This window comes from Paramisgurnus dabryanus, chromosome 19, assembly GCF_030506205.2.
Source record: "Paramisgurnus dabryanus chromosome 19, PD_genome_1.1, whole genome shotgun sequence".
Taxonomy (NCBI): domain Eukaryota; kingdom Metazoa; phylum Chordata; class Actinopteri; order Cypriniformes; family Cobitidae; genus Paramisgurnus; species Paramisgurnus dabryanus.
In genome coordinates this window covers 12,589,222-12,616,234 of record NC_133355.1, presented here as the reverse complement: position 1 = coordinate 12,616,234, position 27,013 = coordinate 12,589,222, and the positions used below count along the sequence as shown (strand labels likewise).

Sequence of the window (27,013 nt, the reverse complement as noted above, 5' to 3'; positions counted from 1 at the left end):
GCGTGTGGATGGTTAGGAGGGTGAGGATGGTGGCCAGGAGAGGAAGGGTGAGGACAGCGACCAGTGAAGAAATGTTAGTTCTGAAACTCCCGCATTATTTACAGCAGGCTGCATATAATTTTCATTGTTTTTTGTGTTTATATTAGAGTATATTATGCTTTATATATTTTATTTTGGTCTGGTGTATGGAAGTTACTTTGTGTGTGAATAAAAGTCGTTACAATTTCCTTGGCAGTGTGAGTGCAATGTTTGGTGTCAAACCTTGGAGGCTACTCTTCCCTAAAATCAATTTTTTTTTTCAGTTTTATACACAATTGTATTCTGTTAGCTAGACAAAAAACAGTACAGTAACCATTGTCAATAAAGGGCTAAGACTGAAAGGTGGACATAAGAGATATTTCAATGGTCCCCTGCCATAGTGACAAAACATCTAAACATTTCGACTTGCAGTGCTTACACAATGCCAAAGGGACGATGCATTTTGGGGGCACTGACTGTTAAAATGAGAAGGATATTTAGTTTTGACACATGAGTGAACTATTTTGGCAGAGGTATGAGCTTTTGCAGGTGAACCATGGTGTTGTGCCGAACCATCCACTTTATTTTGACAAAAGCACCAAGAGTGTTGAGAATGTCCGTCTGTTTCAAGAAATGAGCCAAAGCAGTTGAGAAGGATATTTGCCATTTTTGTGGCACTGACGCTTTATATGGGAAAGGAATTTAGTTTTGAAGCATGAGTGAACAGTTTTGGGAAATATATGAGCTTTTGCAAGCAAGCTATAGTGTTGAGCTGAACTGTAAGAATGTTTTGCCAAATTATCTTAGAGTTTTGAGAATGTAATTTCTGTTTCAAGAAATGAGCCAAACCAATGGAGAAAAACTGTAATTCAACTTACACTATTACAAACTGCTGTAATCAAATAGAAAATCAACTTTTACCCAAATAATAATGAATCTATATACAGGGAATTAGCGAATTAGATGAGAGCTCGTTGGTTGATTTCTGATGGTGTTCAGATCAAAAATTTGGCTGTGAGGGATAAGGCTGCCCTGCCCTAAACACCTGTAGTCATGCTCTTAACGCAGTAAACCAACCAGAACATTTGCTTTCTCTAATTTATTCATTTGGCAGACGCTTTTATTCAAAGCGACTAACAATGCAATGCAATTTTAATAATACCCTATGTGTGTTCCCTGGGAATCGAACCCATGACCTTGTGTGGCTAACACAAAGTGCTGTAGTAAGATAACACTGCATTATTTTACAATGACAAACATTTCACCTTTACTGCGGGCTCTGCATTTTCTAAGTATGTCCTCTGGAGGACATGCAAATTTAATTTGTAACAGGTGAATGTGTTACCACCTCTGCTATTCTTACCTGGTTTACCGAAAGTGTTTTTTCATTAAGAGGAAGTTCATTGCTGCAATGTAGCGAGTGGAGGATGGGGTGACCGGTGGGCGGAGTCCTTTCATCTGCAACCTCAATATTCAAATAAGTAGCATATTAACATACAACCAAGTCTGATGATATGTTGCAGAGGGGATACTAAAAAGGATGGTGCTGCTACCCTTCTCTCGTGTCCCTGACATTACGAACCTTACAAATTAATTACCTGGGAAGCAGTTTAGGATTGTATCCATAAGACTTTTTCAAAGACCATGGCGGGGAATCCCAACTCCAGACCTGTAATAACCACCAGCAGTACCTCTTACTGGGAGTTCAGGAATTCAAGCACAGAAGGGACTCAGTGGTACGACAAACAGTTCATGCAGAACATGCCCAAGTACCTCATCGTTGTTGAAGTTGTAAGTAAACTAAACTATTTTTTAAATGACGTAGAAACAAATGCAACAGGCTTGCTTTACGTTTCGATAGGAGAAATGTCTGCTGTTGTGTCGTTGTGTTTCTGTGTGGATCACTTCTGTTATCTCTCCCATTGCACCATCATTGGAATTTGCACGAGCAGAATAGCGCTTTGTTGAGGAGCGCTAAGTGCGTTGGACTGCGTGGTTGCTAGGCAACCGAATGTAGGCTAGTCTCCCCTTACGAACATTAACCATGGTTTCACTACAGTAGTTTCTTGGTTATATGTGTAGTGAAGCTAGTAACCACAAATTTACAATGACCTCATCACAGTATAGCCTAACCATGCATTTGTAGTAAACTACAAATTGTCTTTAATCATGGTTACACTTGGTTAACTATAATAAAACTATGGTTGATTTCATAAAGGTTGTCTCCAAAACAAAGTGAGGCTCTACCACATCTCAAGTTTAAAACACCCATAAAGTAAACAAGTCAGATGCTTTACCATATTAATCCAACTTACTTAGGAAAATGATTACCATTGGCAAAACCACGGTTTTACAATACAAGCATGGTTTTGTAGCAAATCTAAACCCATGATTAATTTTTGGCCGTCATTGTAAATGCAAAAATGCACCTGCTTTTAATGACCTCTATATTCAGGAGGAAGTAGTTGGCTTCTAGCTACAAAGGCTATTTTATTTAACATATGACCTGATTTTTTGCTAAATATTTGCATAAAACAGGATAAACAGTTGTGTGTGTCAATACTAGCAATAAAGATGTAAACTCCTTTTGCTGTTTTCACATGAATCTGACAATGAAACTGTGAGTGCACAGAAGATAAGAAAATGTAAATGTGTTTTAGAGGAAGTGGGATTGTGTATATAATTGTATGTGTATGCATTTACATGACAATCTATTATTAGTCCATTATTAATATGTTGAGTTCTCTGCCCTCATTTTAAATCAAGTTGGCTATAGCAGTGGCATCTCATTGGCATAAAACTATACTAGTCAACATTTGAAGTGAATAAAAATGTTCATCAATGTTGTCCTAAGACAAGAACAACTTTTTAGGAAACATTTCGGTCTACTTCAAATGTTGACTAGTGTACTTATTTTAGGTTTATGATATAAAAAATAAGGAGTTGGCAGTTTATTGGTATAATAATGATTTCTGCTAATGATAACTTTATGTTGATTGTTGTTCTGTTAACATAAAAAGCAAAATGAGGCTATATATCAAACATTTCTGTATTATTTCATCAGAGGATTAAATTTGTGTATTAAATTTTGTGTATTTTGTTCCACAGATTTTGGGGCTCTTGGTGTGGACTCTGATCGCAAGCACACGGTATTTTCGGTTTTCTGAATTTGGATGGGTGATGTTTGTGTCTGTCTTCTGTTGGCTTCTCACGCTCTTCCTCCTCATCATCAGCTTGACCAATAGGCAAATCCAACATGAGTCCTGGACAACAGTGGTGAGTGTAGTTTTTTGCAAATAAGTCTACGAAACATTGGCGCTGGTTACCTGAACATTGCAGAACTAATTGATGTTTTCTGCTTTCTCTCAGGTTCTTGTTTTTAACTGTAGTGCGGCTTTACTGTACATGTCGGCTGCTATTGTTGAGGCAACAATGATAGATCATGATGCCAAAGGTCATCATGATTACAACTGCTGGGCAGCTTCAACGGTAATAATCCTTTTGAGATCTACATTTGTCATAACATTCTTACTACTACTTACTTACAGAATAAAAGCATTTAAATCCATTTTACTTTGTCTTAAAGATTGTCTCTCTTTGTATCTCTGTTCCAGTTTTTTGCATTCCTCATTTCTCTGAGTTATGCTGGTAGTGCATTCTTCAGTTTCAAATCCTGGCAGAGCAGAGATGAATAAAGCTGGTTAAAGTTTGGTTACTTTAAAAATATGGCTCGATAAATGTTTAAGATTATTGATTTGTCTTTTATTAAAACTGAAGAAATGAACATGTTTGCTTTTGTACTTTTCTGCTTTGTATTGCTTTTGTAAAATGTTTAATGTAATCTAATACTAGTCTTGCACAAAGTACATCACAGTGTATTTTAATACATACAAATCTTGATTAAATGGAGTTTTTAGGCTTATTTACAAGTTGTGAATAAACAGACATTGAATATTTCACATTGTGCATTGAAGCTGTTTAATGTAAATCCTTATTTGCATTTTTTTATGTATTGGAAATGCTCCTGATATTAGGACTGTAACTTGACATATATAGAATTGTTTTGAAAGTTTTATGGTATTTTAAGAAGAATAAACGTGCAATGATTTTTACATTTATGTTTCAATGCTTCGGGACACCTGAACATTACACCAACAAGGACTGTTATTGCAATCTAAATACACAGACATATGTATTTATGATCTCCCTTTATATCATTTCAAAGTTGTTGATAGAGTTGAGTTCAGGGTTCTGTGCATGTCACTCAAGTTTTTGCATACCAAACTCATCCATTCACGTCTTGATGGACCTTACTTTGTGCCCTGGTACATGAAGATTAGAATGAGAGCCTTCCAAAATGTTCCCGCAAAGTTAGAAATGTAGCACTTTCCAAAATGTCTCCCTATGCTGAATTGGGATCATATTTATATCTTGGAATTATTCATATTCCTAAAATTGATCAGACTCCCATCTCCCCTGGGCCATATGAATAGAGGACCTTTCTGAGCAACCCTCATTGACACACATCCTTATCGACTGTTTTCCGTATATGAATGTGATGAGATAAACCTCACCAGCCATTTCCAGTTAACTTGTGATTCATGCTAGCATACGTTACACCTATGAATCATAAAAAACTCATGAGAAAAAAACTCAGTAAAATTAAGCAACGCACTACGCCCACATGACGTCATTTACTTTGGTAGCGAGCGACGTGACAGAGACGCGCTCGCTTATATTTCAACAGTTTTATAACGTGTTTGACTCGTGTATAGTTCATTTCTCGTAGCCTGTTGTCACTTGAATGAATGATGGTGGGTTTTTTAGATCCTGGGCACTTAAAATCATACCAAGGAATCCTCAAGATCGTTCAACTCGTAAGTTATTTAATTCACGAAATGCACACAACTGACCAATGCGTTCAATTCATTACGATAAGGGTTCTAATGCCTTCTTATTCGCTATTGTGTGAACTTTAAATATAAGACTACAAAAAAACGTTGTTAGTAGATTATTAGACAAGATGTTTTATTTTTGGCGCAGGTGATTCTCGTTGTCGCGTTCGCGTGCGTTCACAGCACATGGTACAACAGCATTTATGCCTATGGTTTCTTTGAAGGGGTCACACTGGGTTACTCTGTGGCAATCGCACTTTTCTTATTACTCACGGTTTTTGGAGCTCCGAAAAGAATAGAGTTTGTGAAGTGGACTGTAGTTGTAAGTAGCTGTTGTATGATACTAAACCATAGTTATACAGTATTCTTTTATTTCATTATACATTTAATATATGTATTTGTTTATAAAGGAGTTTGTATTGGATATACTGGGATTCGTTTTTGTCACCACTGGTTCCATTGTAGCAGCTGTAAAATCTTGTGAAGTTCCCATTTTAGTTGCAGCTTCGGTAAGTTGCTCAAAAATGATGTTTGCAAATTGACAAGCTTGTGAAATAAAATATGTAAATAACTGAAAGTGAAACAACCATTTCTCAAAACACTTTGTGTTTCAGGTTTGTGGTTTACTTGTGTCGTATCTTATAGCAGGAAGTGTAATGTTCTCATATTTTGCCACCCGCCATTCAAAACCTGAAAGTAAGTTGGATTTTAGTTCATTACTACCTTGTTTTTAGGGAAACAAAATAGTAAACCTTTTTTTTTTTTATTTTATTTTAGATCAACCAGTATAAAGAAATCTTCAAGATGGTTCAGAAATGTATGAAATATTCTGAATTATTCAAGTTTCAAACTAAAGGGTGCTAAGGAAATAAATTGAGGTCAAATTCTTTGTGGCTGTATGTAGGTAAACAACTTGTGTGTCTTTAAATCTAATTAAGTAAGTGTTACTTGTGATTTAAAGGTCTACATCGCATTTCTAATATAAATCTAAACATTGCACTTTTCATACACTGAAATACAACAATTTGCACATATCACATTTACATATATCTTAAAACTTGCCTGTGGGTCATAACAATTCTGAAATGTATTTTGTCGTGTCTTTCCAAAATCTTGTATCGCCATAGGCTATTATGTGATTTTTTTTGTCATAAATCATTATAATGGGTCACCCTTTATATTTTTCAGTGAATTTTGCAATTATTTAACAGATAAAAAGTGCTTGTCAACTTAGACAACACAATAAGTAATCATTTAAAAAAATACACTTTTTCCAATTTCTTGAAAAAGAGTGAATTTGTGCATACAGGCTTTCAGAAGGACATTGATGATTTGTTAGTCTAGTATTTATTTGTGTTACTAAAATGTTATTTTTTATATATTCTCATTCTTCTGGTTGGTTCTGTATTTAAGACAACATATTAAGAAATAAAAACCTGACAATTTGTGAAAGTGTTGAGCAAAAAAAGTCTTCCTGTGTCATGACACAGTTACGTTTCATCCGTTTCCTTTTTTCCCCACCCTCACAAATGACAGACAGCCAGACCGACAGAAGCCATTCCCAATAAATACAACTTTAATAGAATGATTACAGACCTGATCCAGAGAAACATCACTACATCTTGTGAAATTACAGGACCATATTAGCGTATGTTTATTTTGAACCCTCCCTCTCCTAAGTAGTTTGGTTGATGACTGTACATGCAGGTGATGATGATCTCAGATCTCACCTGCCCAGCCACCTCTGCGTCTCCACCCCTCCCCTCCCTTTACTAATTTCTAGCCGTTACAACAGACAATTCCGCTTAGTCTCCTGCTGAAATTATTTACTTATTTAGCTCATAAACACCTGAACACTCACACTTACACCAATGATAAGACAGTAATACTGCTCGTGTGTGCATGAGCGCATCCATTAATGAACAGCGCCATAACTGCCTGTAGTTGAGCATTGAAGACATACATACACACAGGAACATACAATTTTCAAAAGCTCTTATAAACGTAGAAAACAAACAAAAATTTACATAAACATAGTTGTCAGTCCCATCAGCAGTGTACGCTCAATGATAAATGCTCAAAGCTTAAGCTTTTGTATGACCAGGTGACTTCATAAACCGTTCAAGTTAAAACCTCTCTATGCTGCATTGGCCAATAAAGTGTCTTGGTTTTTCTGCAATAAACGCATTGTAAGAGAACATTTTCAGTGTCACTGCCTACTATTGTGTAATAGTGCAATATTTAGATACGCAGCGGCTTACAGGGGATGACTTTAACCTGACAGTCTCTCAGCAGCAATAAAACCATTAGAGGTTAAGAATAATTGAAAATAAAGTAGTGAAATTGTGTCAGTATGTTTGTTCTCATATAGGAGAACATTATATTAATTAACGTTTTATTAATAGAACAACATTAATACAAACTACATCTGTCAAGCTTTTGTCCTTTTTTGAGCTTTTGGCTGTGTTTGGAAAGGAGCTGCAAGAAGATTCGTTCATTCTGTATTTGTACTCCATGTAAAAACAGCACACAGGTTTGGAATGACATGCGTCATTTCTTGGTAAACTATCAATCTTTTTCTCTTTTGCTACTGCGAATAAAATGCGATGCTTCCCTTTATTTTTTACGTTTTGTTTAAATGAGGCTTGATAAGACGTTTAGTCGTTTAGAGAAGAAAAATGTGCGTTTGTCAGAAGCCGAAGTGACATTCACGGTAGACATACAAGGATCCTCTTACAAGAAGATAAGTTACAACCAAAAGTCCAAGAAAACTAACTTGCATACATATAAACAAAGTCACCCCCCTTACTTTCTACTTCTGACTTGGCTCTACATCCTAAATCCCTCTCTCTTTAGTGTCCATAACTGATCTAGTGTCCTTCATTACTACATCAGCTCTCATTCAGTCTGTCTGTCTCCGCTTTACATGTGCGCGTGTGTGCGGAGACAGACATAGCATCATTTGTCCAACATGCAGCTTCAAGTCAGTGTCCGTACTAGGATTAAACGGGAAAAAATCCCCCCTCTGAACAAGAGCAAGAGAAAGAGCAAGGGAGAGGAAGGGAGGAGAGGTGGCCGGGGCGGGGAGAGCAGTGTATATGGGAGGGGCCTGACAGTAAATAAACCCCGCATCCCATTCAGGATTCATCGTTTTCAGCAGGGGGCGTGGTAGCATTAGGGGCTGAGGAGTCCAGGTCAGACTTGTTGGAGATCCGGTCCAGCTCAGCTTGGACATCTGTCAAGCCCAGTTTGGAGCCTGTGACAACCAAGATGCAGAGCGAATCAGCATGTGTATGGAAGCTCTTTACCAGTCACAGCTACTGAGTAGATGTTTGTTAAATAGAAGCGGTATTAAGTCAGTGTTTCAGAAGCAGCAGAACCAATACATATAAATTTCAGTCACAGCTTTTGCATGTCAGTGTTTGTGAGTCTGTGAGTGAATGATTTAGCCTTTGCATCTTTCTATCATTTTAGGCAAAAAGATCAGACTTTAGCATCAGGAATTACCCCTTATTAAAAAAAATAAAGATTTTTGGAAAAAAGTATAAATGATAGGAATGAATGGAGAGCTGAAGAGTGCACACGCATTCAATGTGTTAATGCCATAAAGCGCTTATAACTGCTGTAGAAAAAAAACATGCAAAAGACACTAAATTGAGTTATTTTACATTGTCACAAGGTACATGTCATCTCACTTTAACCAATAATATTAACTGTAGATTGTACCTTAAAGAAATTAGCTTGCTAAACCATGGATTATGCCCACTGACAGCCATGCAAATTTATTTACCAAGGTATACACCGTATAGCAAAATCTTAGGGATGCACCGACATGAAAATTCTTGGCCGAAATCGAAAAAGAGGAAACCAAGGCAGAAAAACAAAACTCCAAAAGAAATTATGCTAATTATTAGTACTCTTGCATTTATGGCTATGACTGTGTAATAACTTTACTAGGGGTGTGACGGATCACAAAACTCACGGTTCGGATCAAATAACAGTTTTTGAGGCACAGAGCGGATTCTTTTTTAGATCAGCAAAAAAGGGTGGGAAAATCTATTAACAAATAAAGAAATTACAAACATTTGTAAAAAAAAAAGAACAAAGTTGAACATCAAGTAAGGTCTGAAATTAGCATTAGGTACAGATATCGAATTAAATGAATCATAATACTGTCTTTATTGTACAAATTAAATGTAACTATTATTTTTAGAGCTACAGAAGTGTTTTTCTCTTTGTCTTGGGTTGTTTGTTTAACATTAATGACACAGCTGTAAGTAGGTTAATTGAGGTTACTGTCTCTTTAAGACCAAATAAGCACAATCCGGTTTCCGACTCTAATATATACATACACTTAAGACATAAACACGTGTTTTTATTTGAAAAAGAATACTGTGGAGATCATTTTGTTTGTATGTGCCCCGTCAAGAACAGAAAGATTTCATGTTTGCTTGCTTTTTAAAACGCGTCACTCCGTGTATGCACTACTGAGTGCACTTAAACACGCGTGCACACACAAAGACGGAGGGTGAATTCCAAACGGCTTAGCATAAACAGTCGCTCCACATAAAAACATTACGTTGTTTTTTCATTGCTCTATTTGCCAAATGTTTGTTAATGGACTACAGTTTGAGACAGAGTAGCGCGACTCTTTAAAGTTTACACATCACAAGTTCTGATCTTTGGAGGGCATATTGATGATCAGTGTTGGGGAAAGTTCCTTTTAAAAGTAATTCATTACAATATTAACTCTTTCACCGCCAGCGTTTTTAAAAAAAGTTGCCAGCCAGCGCCAGCGTTTTTCATGATTTTCACAAAAGTTTAATGTCTTCCAGAAAATGTTCTTCTTGAAATATATAAACATACAATATACCAAATGAAAGAACAGACCCTCTGCTTTCAAACAAAAAACCCGTTTCATCCTACCTTCAGTGGTTCTTTTGTAATCAGCTTTTGAATATGGGTAGGTTTCTACAAAAACACCACATTTTGAGCAAAAAGCAGAGATAATTCAATTTTTGTGATGGACTTTTCATAGAGATCCCATTCAGCGTGATCTTTAAAACAGACACGGACATGCAGCAGCTTGCCATAGGGCAATACCGGTTTTAAAAAGTTGCGGAAGGGCGCCACCTAGTGGATAATAGCGGTATTGCGGAAAGACGGAAAAACCCGTCATTGGCGGGGAAGCGTTTTCTCTTGATTGACGAGATATCTCGTCAATGGCGGGGAAAGAGTTAAGTTACTCCTCAAAAAAGTAACTAATTGCGTTACTTAGTTACTTTTCATGGAAAGTAATGCTTACGTTACTTTTTAGTTACTTTTGCGTTACTTTTTCTTACTTGCCTGAGGCTTGATCTCTTTCAGGCCTTGCAGGTGTTTTTATGATCGCAAAAATGTCAAACTCTGGCCTGCCATCTCCGTTTCTGACCAAAACAGTTCCTTATCAGGTCCACAGAGTGCGTAATTCTACGTTAATATGTTCAGTTTAATTCAGTACATTATTTTATTTTTAATTTGAATGAATTAAATTGAAAAGTAACTCGCATTACTTTTTTAAAAAGTAGCTGAAATATTAATGTGTACATTTATAAAGTAATGCGTTACTTTACTCGTTATTTCAGAAAAGTAATATTATTACGTAATGCGCAATACTTGTTATGCGTTACCCCCAACACTGGTGATGATCATGTGTTATATGCGTCTGTGTGTACAGAAAGCTGCTCACTTTAGCGCCTTTTTGCAGTTAAATTGTTTAAAATCACTTGAATGTTAACAGACATGTTGCTTCATACAAGCATGTGCAAGTTTCTTTTTGCGTCATCACAACATTTCGGCCGTATTGTTTTGGTGATAAAAGTCTTTCTTTTCGGTGGCCGAATAATCGGTGCATCCCTACAAAATCTCTAAGTGTTGACATATTTTTACATTTTACATTTTTACATACCACCCAATCCTAGTTAAATCACAGAGGAGCAAGCCATGCAAGTTGATAATAAGACTATTTAACTCCGGCCCTGAATGGCGACTGTCCTATCAAGTCAATGTGTTTGAATTGGGTTAGATCTAAACTCACTGACACCGGACCTTCAAGACTGAAGTTAAATAGTGACAAGAGAAATGTAGTATAATACACAGAGAATACAAGAGACAAACATGCATTAAGCATGTGAATATGTAGCTTGTGTATCTTATGTGTGCATTGAATGAGCCATGCAGGTGTTAGATATAAAGAAGAAATACAGCACTGGTTATATTTTAAGAGATATTTTGGATGCAAGCAATGGATAGTGTTGCATGGACACACACCTTAACGTGGCCAACATCCCCTTGCTAACACACATGACAGAAGACAGTTTAAAGGGGTTAAAAATGATGGCTGATGTGGCTTAATCATTCATACATATGAAAGAAAGAGGGTTACTTACAACAGACAACACATTGTGTACACATACTCACACCATTACAGAATATAAGGGTATGTAGGGTGATGGTTAGGAGCGGTTACTGGGGTCTATGATGAGGTACTTTACCTTTAATACACTCCCATAAAATCAAGCTGCATTATGGGTTTAAAACAAATGTAGATGCAAAAGCATAATAGTATGATAGGAAACCAAACGGTGAAGCTAAAATAAGCCAATCTGTGGAGGACTGTATGGCCACATATGCAGTGTAAGTTTTAGAGCATGCAAGCTCTGTGGGTTTAGTGGATTTTAGTAACAATTCACTCCAAACACTGATGCTTTTCTCATTTGACAAATATTACAGAACAATCTTGCTGCATTTCAAATGTTGAGACTTTAAAGGGATAGTTCGGCCAAAAATGATATTAAACCCATGATTTACTCACCCCCAAGCTGTCCGAGTTGCATATGTCCATCGTTTTTCAGACAAACACATTTTCGGATATTTTAGAAAATGTTTTAGATCTTTCAGTTGATTAAATGTAATGTTACGGGGTCCACGACCTTCAAGTCCAAAAAAAGTGTGTCCATCCTTCACAAATTAAATCCAAACGGCTCCAGGATGATAAACAAAGGTCTTCTGAGGGTAATCTGCGTGGTGTTGTTGTAGAAATATCCATATTTAAAACTTAATTAACGTAAATAAATACCTTCCGGTAGCGCCGCCATCTTAGTCGCGTCCGCATTCAGGATGAGAGCTTACGCAGCCTACGGAGGCTACTCTGCTGCTGCTCTGTGCCCCCGCCCTCCGAATTTGTCATACGTCACTAAGAACAGTGCGTACACTACGCTAATACTCTCTCCTGAATACAGAGGAGTCTAAGATGGCGGCGCTACCAGAAGGTATTTATTTTCATTAATAAAGTTTTAAATATTGATATTTCTACAACAACACCGTGCGGATTACCCTCAGAAGACCTTTGTTTATCATCCTGGAGCCGTTTGGATTTATTTTGTGAAGGATGGACGCACTTTTTTTGGACTTGAAGGTCGTGGACCCCGTAACCTCACATTTAATCAACTGAAAGATCTAAAACATTTTCTAAAATATCCGAAAATGTGTTTGTCTGAAAAAGATGGACATATGCAACTTGGACAGCTTGGGGGTGAGTAAATCATGGGTTTAATATCATTTTTGGCCGAACTATCCCTTTAAATAAAATTATAATTTTTAAAAGTTTATTACTTTTATCACATCCATTATACAATTTGTGCTACGTTTTACATGAAACAGTTTGCATGTAAACTAATTCTCTTAAAAGAATAGAAAAATTTTGTCCATTTGCTCACCCTAATGTTCTTCTAAACCTGTATGAGTTTCTTTATTCTGTTGAACACAGGGATATTTTGATAAATGACTGTAATGGTACTCATTGATTTCCATTAGGAAGGAAAAACAAATACTACGGAAGTCAGTGGGTACTATAATTTATCAAAATATCTTCTTTTTTCACCAGAAAAAGAAACATACAAGTTTAGAATAACAGGAGGGTGAGTAAATGATGACAGAATTTTTATTTTTGGGTGAACTATCCCTTTAACTTTAATGAACTAGTAGATTAGAGGTAGGTGTGTTAATACTTAGTAATCTGAGATGCACAGCGTGAAATAATGAGGGTGACAGCACATCGGCTTGGATGGTTAGCAGGGTTGACGGTGCTTTCAAGAGTTTTAGCTGCACATGCAGAGATTGTCAAATATATATTTTATTTTACCGTCACTGACCGTCAAAGATCTGGGATGGGAGGATTAAGGCGAAGGAGAGGACAAAAAATAAAAAGGACAATTAAAAAAACAAACATGGGATAACCTTCAATGACCTCACACATGTACAACATGGGAGAAAAGGATATTTGAAGTAATTTTAAATTGAGGATGATGATTATGATCTTAAAAATCTGTTCCATCTTTTTTCAACATCAAGGTCCTACATCATCTACAGTGCAAACTTAACTCAGCTGACTCCAGGGTTTCCTGCAGCACTTTTCAGTTCGGGCGGCCCACCTAAGCTGGGAAACCCTACCACCTTAACTAGTTTGTCCCAAAAAAATTCGCTGCACAAAAGGCCGTCAAGTGCATCTCGGAGAATAGCGTGGATGCGCTTCACACCTGAGCCACATGGCCGAAATGAGAGAAAGACAAGGTCCGTCACTGTCTAGAGCATAACTAGCCAGTTGCTAAAACCTTTAATTCATTAATAATAATCTAGTATGTGTTCATTTTCTGTCATAGTTTCTTCAACATTGAGTTTTATTTGAGTGTTTTAAATAAAAATATTTTCATCATGACGCGTACGCCCCCTTTGATTGCCATGCCTCCGGCCCCGCCCACCCACACAACCCTACCACCTTAACTAACAAATTTTCTGCGGAAAACATTGGACTCTTTAAAAACTTTTTACAATTAAGATGAAGAAAAGGGAATAAATGGTCGTTTTAAAGCGACTTCGGAGAAACAGATAAGAAAGAAATGTGATTGAGGATTTGTGGAGACGCATGAGGAGATCAGAACTGCTATAAAGCTCAGTCCAGAGAAACAGCTTGTTTGAATTTATATAAAATTGATGTTGAAAAAATTGAGTATATTACAAACAGATTTGTATCTTCTATTGGAATGAATGTAAATGTATTACTTATAATTTGAAATCACCTCAACACAACTTAAAACACTTCAAATCCACTCTGCAAGGCGACATTGATACAAATGAAGAGATGAACGTGTAAAAGCGTCACAGAGGATCGTCTCACCTGACTTGCGAACTGTTCCCGGTGTGTTACCTCCTCCCCCTGCGGGCTGGCCGCCTGGGCCAGGCGAGCCTGCTTTTTTAGTCAGCAGACTGTTGAAGAAGTTGGCCAGCACACCCTCGCTGGTCTGTCCTCCTGCAACAAGACAAAAACAAGTTATCAGTACAACGATACAGGATTTGACTCCAGCAGACTTCACTGACATGAGACCAGCTCCCACCTAACCATAACTATTAAATAATTACTAAAGTATTAAAAACAGGCTTAGACGAAGTCAAGATTAAAGTCTGAGATAAGGCAAAAAGCCAAAGCCTCTCTAATACCAACATGCTCTCCTAATCCTCTTTAAACATGGGAAACAATTTTCCTATATCCTAAACCCAAGGAAGTTAAGTAGGGGTGCGCGTGGGGCAAAAACTAACGCAGGGTTAGTTGTAACACGGACTGTTTGCATTGTTGCACAAGGTTGAGCGTTTTGTTTTTACTGTATTTTTTACGCTGCCAAAAGACGATCTCTAAGTTTCTAAGTTGGGTGTGTAAGATACCAAATCCAATGCTATGTCATATTCATCAGTGGCTTGTTGACTAAAACATAGCATCATTTTGAAATATGTATGCAGCTCCTAGCAACTTTTTTGGTGGGCTTGAAAATATTTTGACCCAGCAGGGTAAATTGTAACGCTGTGTTAACTAACCCCTCAGCACTTACGTTATGAAAACCACTAACGTTAGCGTAATTCTTGTCGTTGTTTTAAATAGACTACACACAAATGATTGCTGGCTGCCAACAAAATAAATGTGCCTGTCTTATCAAAAATCTCATTATCCAAGTTATCCCTTCTACATCTAGACAGACAAAAGCATGAAAGAGGATGGATCTCATGTTTAAGGTCACAGGTTACATTGTTTTCATGAGTGAGTGTTAAAGACCAGGAAACCAGATCCAGAGAGAAAAATAAATCCCAAGGAAGCAGAAAGGTGATTCCAAAGAGCTGTTGTTCCCAATAGATGGAAAGCTGTAGATCCAGCCTCGGAAAGTAGAGGAAAGGATGGAGAAGGAAAGAGATGCGTACGTCCAGCACACATCGCTCTCATACACACCTTTCATGTTGGGATCAATCTTCTTGGTACCTGATTGAATGGGCATGACGTTAGCCACGTTGGCCGCGGCTGAACGGTTGGTCGTCCTTGGCGAGCCTGTGGGGGCTCTGTTTGTTGGGTCCTGTTATATAAAGAAATGTTTTAGATTTATTAAAATCTACACTAATTCAGAGCAGACTGTATCTATATATTTTATTAACTAATATACCATATTATTTTAATAATTTCAGTGGGTTTTAAGGGCACAACTTGGGTACTTTGATTAAATGTTGAACATGTAAAACACTCACCACTGGTCTTCCTGCAGTGACTGGAGGCTGTTTGGCTAACAGAGACTAAGAAACAAAAACATCATTAAGGGGCTGTTTACACTTGGTATTAAGATGTGTTTTCATCGATCGGATCACAAGTGGACAAGAGAGACACATTACGTTTACACATGGTATTCAAACCCAAGCGGGAGTAATTATTTTATATGGACGCAAACTAATATTATGTCGGAGTCCACTGCTTGTTTAGCAAGTAAACATGCTGCACAGAGTTTTGTACATGTGTATGTAAGAGCTTTCTCTGAATTTTCAGCGCAATTGACGAAATAAGATCACGCAACTTTCACACGCTTTCAAAACGAAACTACGGAGATCAGCCGCTTTAGTTGTATCAATGAAAGGCTTAAAAAAGCGCTGTTCACCGTATGTTCACGCCAGAAGTCAAAAAAAAAGACGTAAGACTTGTTTTTAATACCACAGATTGGATAAATGGGCGGAGCGAAGACGGTCGCGTGTGGCTGTTCGAACACATTCAACCACATATGCGTTCCGCAGCTCCAAAGCGATCCGATCGAAAGTGGTTTCGACTACCTCTGGATGTGGTTGAAAGTGGACGAGCTCAAAACGTTTTGAACACCATTTACACCTGGCATTAACTTCGTCCAATTGTGATCCGATCGACGAAAACGCATGTTAATGCCAAGTTTAAACAGCCTCTTAGTGTCTCATTCTTTAATGATTTATTCCAACATTTCATGGATGCCTAATCAAACCTGAGAGGAATAGCAAACAAACTTCTCAATGAATTTCTCTCATATATAGTTAGAGGAAAAAATTGTTTTTGAGATAAACCACGCTATTTACCGTATTTTCTGGACTATAAGTCAAATTTTTTTCATAGTTTAGCTTGTCCTGGAACTTCTAGTCAGGTGCGACTTATACGTCAAAATGATTTCATATGAACCATGAGAAACCATTACCGTCTACAGCCACGAGAGTCGCTATATGCTGCTCCTGTATTTATGTAATTCAATGGATTCAGTGATGTGAAATGACTTTGGGACCTTTTAAACTTCATTTGGCTTGTTGTGTCAATTTAGCCTATTCATCCTCCCAGGTATGTTCTGTATGCTATTGTGTATCGTGTAAATAACTGTTTATGTTACTTTAACATGTACGGACACCTATTCAGCCTGCTGTTCTGAACTATTGTTTAGTTGAAGACCTTGTCTTTCCAGATTAAACGTCTGTTCTTCGGCTTGGATTTTGTGAAATCTTTTTCTAAATAAACGCGATGTATAGTTCAGTGCGACTTATATATGTTTTTCCTCTTCAAAACACATTTTTGACTGATGCGACTTATACCCCGGAGCAACTTATAGTCCTGAAAATATGGTAAACCCTTTGTTAAAAACTACACAACATCCCACTCTGGGGGTATTCTGGGTTAAATCACTGATAAAAGTGTACGTGCATAAATCCATTACCTGCAACTTTACTAGAAATACTTGGTCATCTTCAGCTTGAACTTCCTTCTCATGTACAAACTGAAAAACAAAGAAATGTATATTTCTAAAGTAAAAAATGTTTTCATAGCAAAGTCTGAGAAATAAAAGTGATCACTACCTTTCTAACGGGAGGTTTCACTATTACATCTTCAAAGTTGTCATCTGCTTTTACTGTCTGGAAATTTTCATGCAGGATGGCAATCTTTTTTTCATTGTCCCATCCTGATGGACTGGAAGTTAGGCACAAACAGCATTTAAAACACTATTTAAACTTTAGTGATGGAAAGCATGGAAATCAACAGACACTTACATAAACACTGAGTCTTTCTCCACCACCTGAGCTGGGATGTTGAAGGGAAAGCCATATAACCTGTGAACGAGGTATTTATATAACACGTCTAGATTTTTGTTCTCCTTCACAGATGTGTAGAGTAGTGCCGCCCCATCTGAAAGACTATTTGTAAAGGAGAACAACAGCGTTTAACCAGAAGTATCAGAGCTGTCTACTTTTATTCTCTATTTGTACGGATTTCTGGAAGGCAGCCATTTTGGCACTGATTTAATTCATGACCAGAGCTCCCGATATTATTGCCTTTACACAAAACACATGAATCGCCAACTTTTTAGGATTTAAATATAACACAGCAAATAGCCTGACCCGGACAAGAGTTGTACAGGGATGTATAAGCTCTCAAAAGAGTAAATGTGAGCACTTCGGCTCTGCTATAGATGTTTAAGGATACACTGAAGACAGAAGCGTCGGATGTGAGACTGGATGAAATCTAAGTGCTCGTCTTTATAATCGTGCTCCTTCTCCAAAGTGCTGATCGCATCACACTAAGAAAGGACGAGGGAGAGAAGTGTAAAGATATTTGGGACTGAAAGGCAGCATGTTCTTTTTATGCTGGATGATTTTCTGTATCAAACACTTTACATATTTTAATTAAGGATCACAAGTTGATAGATGCAGCAGATGTACCTTAGTGCAGACAACCACTATAGGAATGCCCAGGTTGTGTGTGAGTGTGTTTTCCCCCAGGGGTAGCAGGATGCTCTCTTCTTCCGATTCAGGATTCCTTCTTTGAGGTACACTGTCCAAATCACTTCCCGGTTCCGTATACTCCTGGAACTGTTTGACCACTGCGTACAAACAGTCGCATTCAACCACATTTATTTAATAACTTCAATGAAGTGCAAAAATCATTCATGCAAGTAGAATAAATGTCACATAGCATAGCCTGAAGCGATTCAAAAAGAGATCAAAATGTATCTCCAAGATCATTCCCATGAAATACACAGCACAACTCACAACTGTGCTCCAGCTCCCTCATGGTTTCAGGAGGCACTCGGAGTTTGTCCACATAATCCCGCACCACGCTGCCCCATTTCTGCAGTGAATCAAGGGCCAGCCACGGCCGGGAGAGATCCACTATGAACAGAACCAGCGAGTCTGCAAGGTTCTCTGTCAACACAGCGAACTTTTGCAAGCCTTTGTGATACAGGTCTCCATCCAGTACCCACGCGTTACATCGTGCATGATCTACCAAAAGATGGAGTGGACTTGTGAGAGGATTCATTGGATTTTGCATGTCATTACAGAATTAAGCACTGTTGGCATTAAACATGAAGTGTGAAGCATCTAATGACAAGGATAATGCATTTTGACAGCATGTCTAAAATGTTTTTAAACCATTAATTTAATGATCCTTCAAGCTGAAACATGCCTAACGTTGCATTGAAATATTGAATATAACATGCAAATAAATTACTTAACCACTATGACAGGGTTCCTACACAATTTTAATTTTTTTCAGACTCAAATTTTAACTTGTTCTGATAAATTGTTGTTGATAAATCAACTGATAACAAGTATTTTACATTCTAAACATGAAGTATTGGTGTTTTTGCCTTTTATTACCCAATCTCATGGTGTTATAGTCACAAAATATTTGATTAATTTATTTGTGTTCCTGGACACGATTTTCCGCTTTTTTTCTGCCATTGAGCACAAATGTCTTTTTTGTGTCAGTCAACACGAATTTCCATAAATAGTTTTTTGTGTTTGTTGCATGACTTTCTTTTTCGTGTCATTTTATGTATTGTTTTCTCATTGTTTTTTCCTATTTTTTACCTTGGGCTTGCGGTTAGAATGACTTTTTGTTACATTTTAGACATCCTAACCCAAACCCCAACCCCAAGTAATAATAGTTTTAAAATCGGAAGAAAAACATGTAGAAACCAATACATAAAACTACATCCAAAACTCCAAATCTAACCCCAACCCTGCTTTGATATAGCTTTAAAGTATGACAGCAGTATAAACTGCTCAAGGTATTACAAATCACCTGTGCGGATGCTTAAAAGACCTCTATTGATGGACAGTGTCACACAGGTGTGTATTATGTCCATTAGTCTCTGAAGTAAAGCTTTTAATTCTCACCTTCAATGTCTTCATCATGAACACTGAAATACAGGTACTCTAATCCCCGCCCCTTCATATACTCCTCTACACCTTGTAGTTTGGCCACCAGGGTGGTCTTACCAGACCCCACCTCACCTGTAAAATATACCATAAACACACATATTTAAAAGCTTGGAGAATTTAATATTTATATGCACACTGTTATAAAAACATATAAACAAACAAACAAGAACAAAACAACTAAACAACCGAATCATAATGTTACATTAGTGGTTTTCAAAATGGGGTCACGCATGTCACTTGGCTGTTGCGGTCAATAACACAAGAACTAGTTTAGTCCAATTAATGACTAGCAATGACAATGGTTTTTTGATATCTTGCCATAAGGTGTTTTGGTAATGCAATTAAACTTATATTTTATTTATATGCCAACACAAAAAATAGAAACTATGATTTACTGAATGAATAAATAGATTTGTATTGTTGTTAAAACATATTTTGGTGGGTCTTGAGAATAATTAGATGGGTCCAGGTTTGGGAACCCCAGTGTTACATAGTGACAATTACATTGTGGATTTCTGTTTGGAAGACTAATAATCACATAGAAAAGATAACGGTCACTAAAATCTTAATAAATTAAGGGGTGGTTTCCCGGACATGGATTAGGACTAGGCCTTAGTTTAGTTATGAAATATAACTAGTTTTAACAAACATGTCTTACTAAAAACATTACTTGTGTGCATTCTGAGGCAAAACAAAGGGCACTGATGTATTTTAGGATATGTCAGTGCAAGTTGTTTTCAGTTTGGACAGTTCTTACATTTATTTTAGTCTAGGACTAATCCCTGTCTGGGAAACCGCCCCTATATTACATACAGGGCCTCTTTAACAAAACAACATTCAAAACTAGTTGCATGACAATTAGTCATGTTATGAGTAATTATCATATTGAATAGGTATAATAAATTATATTATATAAAGAATAAGTCTCAATACCAACTTAGCTGTCCAACGAGACAGCATTTAAGGATTTTTAACAAGGAGACAGCATTACAGGCATCACTGAAGGCATCAACCATGCTGTCTATGTAGGCAGCTCACTAGGTTTTGGAACACAGCCCGTGTCTAAAAGTGCGGATTATCTGCGCCTAACTAACAATTTATTAAACAAATTCAAAGGGCTTAAATACAGGCAAATTTTTTATGAAACAACCGTCTTATATATTAATAAAAGCACATTACTTTTTTTTCTCTACAGGCTCCAGTGTCTCTCGCATCGTGCCCACTAGCCTGACGGCTACTGTAGACAATGACGTGCGCTCAGCCGAGCGCTCAATAACAATAACAGCACACTTAAAAAAATCACATCATCACACACATTCACGCTTTAACCTAGTGATCGGTCCATTCAAACCCTTGCATTAATCTCACATCACATGATTTAAAAGTAACGAAACAATGGATGCAGATGGGCAGGATGTAGCGACTACAGCAGACATGAAACAGCATTTATGTGTGATAGAGAGGAAAAACACCCACCCATAACCAGTACATTCTTTCCCGACGGTAATTTTGACCGGGATCGCGTCGACACTTCACTCAATATCGATGACCTGGACGCAGAGAGTGGCGTTAGCTGTTAAATATACACATCTATACACAATAAGCATCAATGAGATCACTCAGGCTGATCAGGCTGGCCTGTGTGTACCTGCCCGGCTGGGGTAATTTGCAAGTTAGCGGCTAACAACTGTCACATGCGGCTCGGGTCCACATAAAGACACGTTGTGCATATATATCTGAGATGTAATAGGGGAGAAAAGAACCGTTAAGGCCTACCATAAATTCTGCCCGTCATCATCCTCAGGGTTTTGGCTTTCGGAAGTGCTGTTATTTACATTTGTGCTAACCGACAGGAGTGTATTTCTGCCCGTAGTCGCCATCTTCGCAGGCTTGAGTGACACCCCTGAATGTGGCCCGGATGTGTCGCACAGAAGCGAGCGCTGCTTTTCTGCTGGGCGTGGACCACTGGGAGCCGCAATCACAGCCCAAATTCAGATAACCGTGATGTTAGTGTATAATAGTGTAGCTTTACTCAACGATAGGATAGGTATAAAGAAAAATATACAAATAAAAATAAAAAAGAAAGAAATATGAATTATGGCAAAAATAAGAAAGAAATAAGGAAAGGAAGAAAAATAAAGCATAACAGAAATGGAAAAAAGAGAAATATTATTCTAAATTACACCAAAGCTTTAAACAGGGCTAATAAAAACCTCGTCATGGGTCAGATGTGATGATGGGGTTAGCCCCCTAAGAACACGACCCCACCAACACAGCGAATATGAAAAAAATCAGTGCTTCAGTGTCCATAATTTTTTTTTTATTCCCTCACGTCTACCTGTCTTTTTCCTTGTTGATCAACCCTTTTTGTGTCAATTATACCTTTGCATTCCTACTTCTTTGCATTTTCTCTATATTCTGTTGCCAGGCTAACTAATTATGAGTTGTTTGGCAGAACAGTTATTTTTTTATTGATCAAAATTGTTTACAAAATTGTATTATGTACTGATTTGTAACCATAACAAACAGTAATCAAAACTTGAAGGAAAGAGGGGAATTATAAGAGGTTAAAAATCTTTGTTTTTTAATCCCCTTCAAAGGCAAAACGTAAGCATTTTATAATCACCCAGAAATATTGACAAAAGGGGATTCTTTTCCAGGAATTTTCATTTGTGAATAAATAATTTGCTGAGTAAAATAAAAAGATTAACAATACACTGAATACAATATTTTGAATTGTGATCCAAGTAAATAATATAAAAAGTGTTAATATTATTGGCTGATGAAAGAAGATGTTCATTGACTGTGTGTGTGTGTTATCAACAGCGCCACCTTCAGGCAGGTACAGATATTATACTAAAACATACGACGAGCTTCACATCTGCTTAAATCACGCGTAAAAATAAGAGTTGATATACCGCAAACAGACGGAATTTGTGTACAAGAAAAACTAATTATAAGTAGTAATAATAATAATAAAATCTATTACATTTGTGAACTAAAACATTAACAAACTTCAAAAGTTCAGGGGATTTTGACAAAACATAATTTAAGCCCCCAAAGCCACACCCCTCGCAACGTTAAAGAAAGAATGAATAAAGAGAAGAGGAAAAAATAAAAGCTTTGAACTGTTAAGTTACACTCATCTACATCAATTTCATGTCAATCTTTTTCTAAACTCATGTTTGATTGGCTCTCACATTAATTGTAAGTTATATTACTAACCGCCAGAGGGCAGACGTACACTACGATGTGCTAGTACACTGCACTTACTCGCCAGCTTTATCAGGGGGATTAAACAGTCAAGTTAACTGAAGTGCGCTCGCCTGTCCTGCTCTTATGCTGAGAGAGGAGACTGAGGGTCGGACCTTTACGCTGAACCCGATGGAGCTGTTTTTATCACCCTAGAGATCCGGGTCATGGCATCGGTCTCATTGGATGGAGAATGAGTTCAATGCGCAAACTGCACTCATCACGATCTTAAAACTGAAGAACTTTTCTGGCTTAGGATTTGTTCTCATATTGAAGCAGTGGGTAAGTTTTGTGCATTTAATAGAAAAAAATAAAGCTCAAAGCAATAATTCATATTGTTATAATGATTTTTTTTAGTTCAGATGTGAACTAGGTGAAATGTTACGCATTTAACGAACTTAATGGATACGTGGTTGTTAATTAGGCTATGCACATACACATTCATTTCTTTACATTTTATTTCTATATATAACAAATATTACTCTGTCGATAGTGTTTGGGCAGTAAGTGTAGTTAGGACACGCAATAGATTTTTTTATTAAGGTTTGCACCTGCACGCACTGTTGGCAGGTTTGACCATAAATCTTCTTTCTATGGAGCTTCTGATTATTTATTCATTTGTTTTAACAGATTGAGAGCTATCACATGTAGGCTATAAACGAATTGGCAACCACAGGCTTACAAGAGGATGACTTGTTTTCATTCATAAATTGGGCACTTGCACTTACTGTTTATTGTCATCTCTTAGAAGTTTTGATCAGCCTTTGCAAGCCTTTGATTGATCGATGTCTTGTCAGATTCATTCAGATTCATTCGTACCTTCAATAAAAAGCCTAGACTTCAGAAGACAAATGACAAGGTTATCAACTTAAAAATATAGATTGTAAGTTTACATTTGCGTATTGTAAATCTGCATATACTCTAAAAACAAACAGTGCTAAATAGCACTAAAAGTGGTTCCTTGGTCGTAATCATAGGGGAACTATTTTAGTGCTAGCACCTATGTAGTGAAGCATCTGTGTACCATATTGTGATATATAGAACCATATCTGGTGCTCTAGTGGTGCTATATCACCCCCAGATGGTTCTTCATAGGTGCTTTATAGGTGCTATATAGCACTAAAAATAGTTCCCCTGTGATTACGAGCTTTTAGTGATATTTAGCACTAATTTGTGTAGGCATACGTATGATACCACACATTACAGCTTGTAAATTTGGGGCAATTGTTCCTGTCCAACAGAACCCTTACGAAAATGTACCAGGGTTTTATTGTGGTTAAAGTGTAGTTTTTTGGTGTATTGATTACTATCAGCAAAATCATGATTTTACTACACTAACCATGGTTGTCAAAACCAATTTTTTTTTTTTTTACTGTAGTAAAACCATGGTTAATTTTTGTAAGGGAAGGCACACATGTGTCCTTTATTCGTTGTTATTAAACAGTTATCTGGAAAACTTCCCAGCTAACAATGTTTGGTTCCCAGAACCTTCTTATATTAGTGCTTGGTTTCCAATACGTTCCCAGAACACGCAGCCTAACGCTCCCTGCTGGTTATCCAGGAAAGTTTTTTTTGTTTAAATATAACGTTCCCTTTACCTTTTCGCGATCATTAGGGGAACATTAGTGTTTGTTTGGTTATGATTGGTAAGTTGCGATCATTCCAAGGTCCGTTATTCCCCGACAATAACCGACAACACACTACTCATCCGGTTATATAGCCTTACTCTTCCCCATGTTTAAATTGGATAGAAACAAACGTATAAAATATTTACGAATCAATATTACATGTCTAGTTTGCCTATTTACCTGGCAAATAGCCGAGTAAAAAGCGGGACATAGCCTATCCAGTCGCAAAATGCCACGTCAGGTACAAAATCATCTCCTGGTTTATTTTAAATATTTAGGTGTGCGCTACTATCCCTGGCATGTATGCGGGATTCTTCCCCCTTTCCAGATTTATTTTAATAAATGCAAAGGCAATACGCGGGAGTGCGCGCGCCAGGCACGAACACCTGCACAGTTCTATTCACGCGCAGCCACATCAATTAATCTCTGCAAGCGAGCAAGAGGGACCAGGTGCTTTAAAAATAGGCTTACGCATCAAAGTGCGATTGCTTACTGTTAAAACTGCTAGGGGTTTGCCAGTTGGAGTAAAAGCCACGTAGACTTTGTAGGGCTAAGAGGCTGTGAAGTGTTTCACTGGACCGTAACGGCACGTCGCCCTCTTTTATCTAAAAATAACAATAATGATAATAAAAATGTGGCACTCAAAAGAAGCACTGGCCATGAATAATTTAATAACAGAGAGGGGGAGGGAGGGAGGGAGGGAGAGAGAAAAGGGGAGAGAGACATTATCTGTTGTATGGTTGCAGGCAGAATATTCGGGTCAGGGATGCTCTCCCACCGGGACTGCGCGGAGCTCTCACGACACAGTGCAGGAGTGAAGGGCAATTTCATTATAAGACAACGTTATCAGTGTCTCTGACTTAACAAGTCACCCGTTTCATTTTTTAATCAACACACGTGAACTTAAAACTTGTCCATTCAAAAGCATAGCATAATGAATTCAATTATTATAATGACTGCATTCCTCCAGAGACTGCACTGTAAAAAAAATGTGTCAGCCATAAAATGAATGAAATGGTTTTAATTTTAAATATTTTATAGTGTTAGAATATTTCCTTTCTGTCACCACAATTCATTTTAATGACCAGATCAGGTAAAACAACTCATTTATGGTCAATTATCCATGCCTTCTTTACTTTGAATGAAATGAATATTGAATCATTTGGATTATTTTTATGATGGATGTGTGTGCTTTTTGGACCTTTTCTGTATGTTGAGCCCTCTATAAGAAGATAACATGATTGCATTTTAATATAAATATTTGTTTAACTAGGATGGCATGAAGACAAGTAACTTTTGGGTGATTTTTCATGATTTTTCATAAGTTTATTTATTTGACAGAACTATACACAAAATAATTATACAACATTTCCATACATTTACGAATAATTGTCATAAAGCACTAATGTTTTATTTTAAATCTTTTTTATTAGAATTTAACAAGACTGTACATAGTTACACATTCAATGAAAAATAAGAGATCACAAATTGTTTCATTATAAACCCCTTTTAAAACCCTCCCATCCCGAATTATACAAGCAATATGAAGGCAACAACAAAATAATAATAATAATAATAATAATAATATTGTAATAATGATAATGATAATAATAATAATAATAATAATAATAAAAATTAAATAATTAAATATAAAAAGGAGATAAAATAAATAATAATAAACAAATCGCTAGACATAAATAACTATATGGAAATAAACATTCATAAAGCACTAATGTTTTAAAACATACTTTTCTATTACAGCTTGAACAATCAAAATGAGTAACATCTACGAGTCAGCTGCCACCACATTGGGCCTCTTCAACAGCCCATGTCTAACAAAAGTGGAGCTGCGCGTGGCCTGTAAAGGAATATCTGACAGGGATGCTCTGTCCAAGCCTGATCCATGCGTAGTCCTCAAGATGCAGTCCCATGGACAATGGTTTGAGGTGTGTATTACTTCAACAGTAGGCTATATTGTGTGCGTGTTTATGTTCTCTAAGGCAGACAGAATTGTATTTTTTTCAACCTGATCTATCAGGAATTGGCTAATTCGTACACATTTGTAAAAAGTGAATCGTACAAAAATGTATGATTTTTAGAAAAATCTGTGATGGTTAGGGAATGGGGTAGGTAAGGGGATTAGGGGAATAGAATATACAGTTTGTATGGTATAAAATGCATTAAGTCTACGGAATGTCCCCACAAAACATGGAAACCATAATGTGTGTGTGTGTGTGTGTGCGTGCGTGCGTGCGTGCGTGTGTGTGGCTGTTTAGGGTTGATTAGGGTTCAGAGGCTGTGCCGTGTGCTATGTACTTTGTGCTGTGATGTGAAAGTAATGTAAAACAGCTCCGTCAGACCAAAACGACTGTCCTGCTGTCTTGTTTTAGACCAACAAAACCAAAGACTATAGAAGCTTTACTCAAGTATGTAGCTGAAGTAACTCAGTGGTTTCAAATGGCCTGATAGTTTGTGGTAGCTGTCTGTAAAAAGCTTTCAGTTTGAGCTCAAAACAGCTGTCTCTGACATGTGTGGTTTTCTTTAACACAGTTAAGGATTTAATCCATAATTAATAAGACTGTGCCATATGAACCCCAACTGCATTAAGCACTAAATCTAAAAGCTGTGTTTGTGATGTGCTTGAAG

General features: G+C 37.2%; 3 protein-coding genes across 9 annotated transcripts in view; 2 read left to right on the top strand and 1 right to left on the bottom strand.

Annotated features, from left to right (window-relative positions):
* Positions 1 to 1,503: 1,503 nt before the first annotated feature.
* Positions 1,504 to 6,365, top strand: LOC135779082 (CKLF-like MARVEL transmembrane domain-containing protein 8). Of its 3 annotated transcripts, XM_065289744.2 has the most exons (9): positions 1,504 to 1,809; positions 3,127 to 3,167; positions 3,252 to 3,294; positions 3,388 to 3,507; positions 3,633 to 4,895; positions 5,062 to 5,235; positions 5,324 to 5,422; positions 5,528 to 5,609; positions 5,691 to 6,365. In XM_065289744.2, exons 1-5 carry the CDS (start codon positions 1,663 to 1,665, stop codon positions 3,711 to 3,713), a joined length of 432 nt encoding a protein of 143 aa, XP_065145816.1. In that variant the 5' UTR covers positions 1,504 to 1,662; the 3' UTR covers positions 3,714 to 4,895; positions 5,062 to 5,235; positions 5,324 to 5,422; positions 5,528 to 5,609; positions 5,691 to 6,365. The 3 variants fall into 3 exon arrangements, with proteins under 3 accessions (XP_065145816.1, XP_073668898.1, XP_065145812.1); XM_073812797.1 differs by having other exon boundaries at positions 3,127 to 3,294; positions 5,138 to 5,235; XM_065289740.2 differs by having other exon boundaries at positions 3,127 to 3,294.
* A 102-nt stretch (positions 6,366 to 6,467) lies between these two features.
* On the bottom strand, positions 6,468 to 21,419 carry dync1li1 (dynein, cytoplasmic 1, light intermediate chain 1). Of its 5 annotated transcripts, none has more exons than XM_065289716.1 (14): positions 21,264 to 21,419; positions 20,964 to 21,037; positions 19,443 to 19,559; positions 18,312 to 18,542; positions 17,982 to 18,142; positions 17,746 to 17,839; positions 17,313 to 17,448; positions 17,121 to 17,232; positions 16,982 to 17,041; positions 15,516 to 15,560; positions 15,226 to 15,346; positions 14,128 to 14,259; positions 13,096 to 13,115; positions 6,468 to 8,169 (listed from the first exon to the last, which is right to left on the bottom strand). In XM_065289716.1, exons 1-13 carry the CDS (start codon positions 21,365 to 21,367, stop codon positions 13,108 to 13,110), a joined length of 1,395 nt encoding a protein of 464 aa, XP_065145788.1. In that variant the 5' UTR covers positions 21,368 to 21,419; the 3' UTR covers positions 6,468 to 8,169; positions 13,096 to 13,107. The 5 variants fall into 5 exon arrangements, with proteins under 5 accessions (XP_065145788.1, XP_065145795.1, XP_065145774.1 ...); XM_065289723.1 differs by having other exon boundaries at positions 13,106 to 13,115; XM_065289702.1 differs by lacking the exon at positions 13,096 to 13,115.
* Positions 21,420 to 22,781: 1,362 nt separating this feature from the next.
* The window catches only part of cpne4b (copine IVb), a 44,232-nt gene continuing 40,000 nt past the window's right edge, over positions 22,782 to 27,013 (top strand). The window contains exons 1-2 of the mRNA XM_065289689.1: positions 22,782 to 23,021; positions 26,129 to 26,313. Coding sequence (XP_065145761.1) covers positions 26,143 to 26,313 — 171 coding nt within the window. The 5' untranslated portion in view covers positions 22,782 to 23,021; positions 26,129 to 26,142. The remainder of the gene's footprint in view (positions 23,022 to 26,128; positions 26,314 to 27,013) is intronic.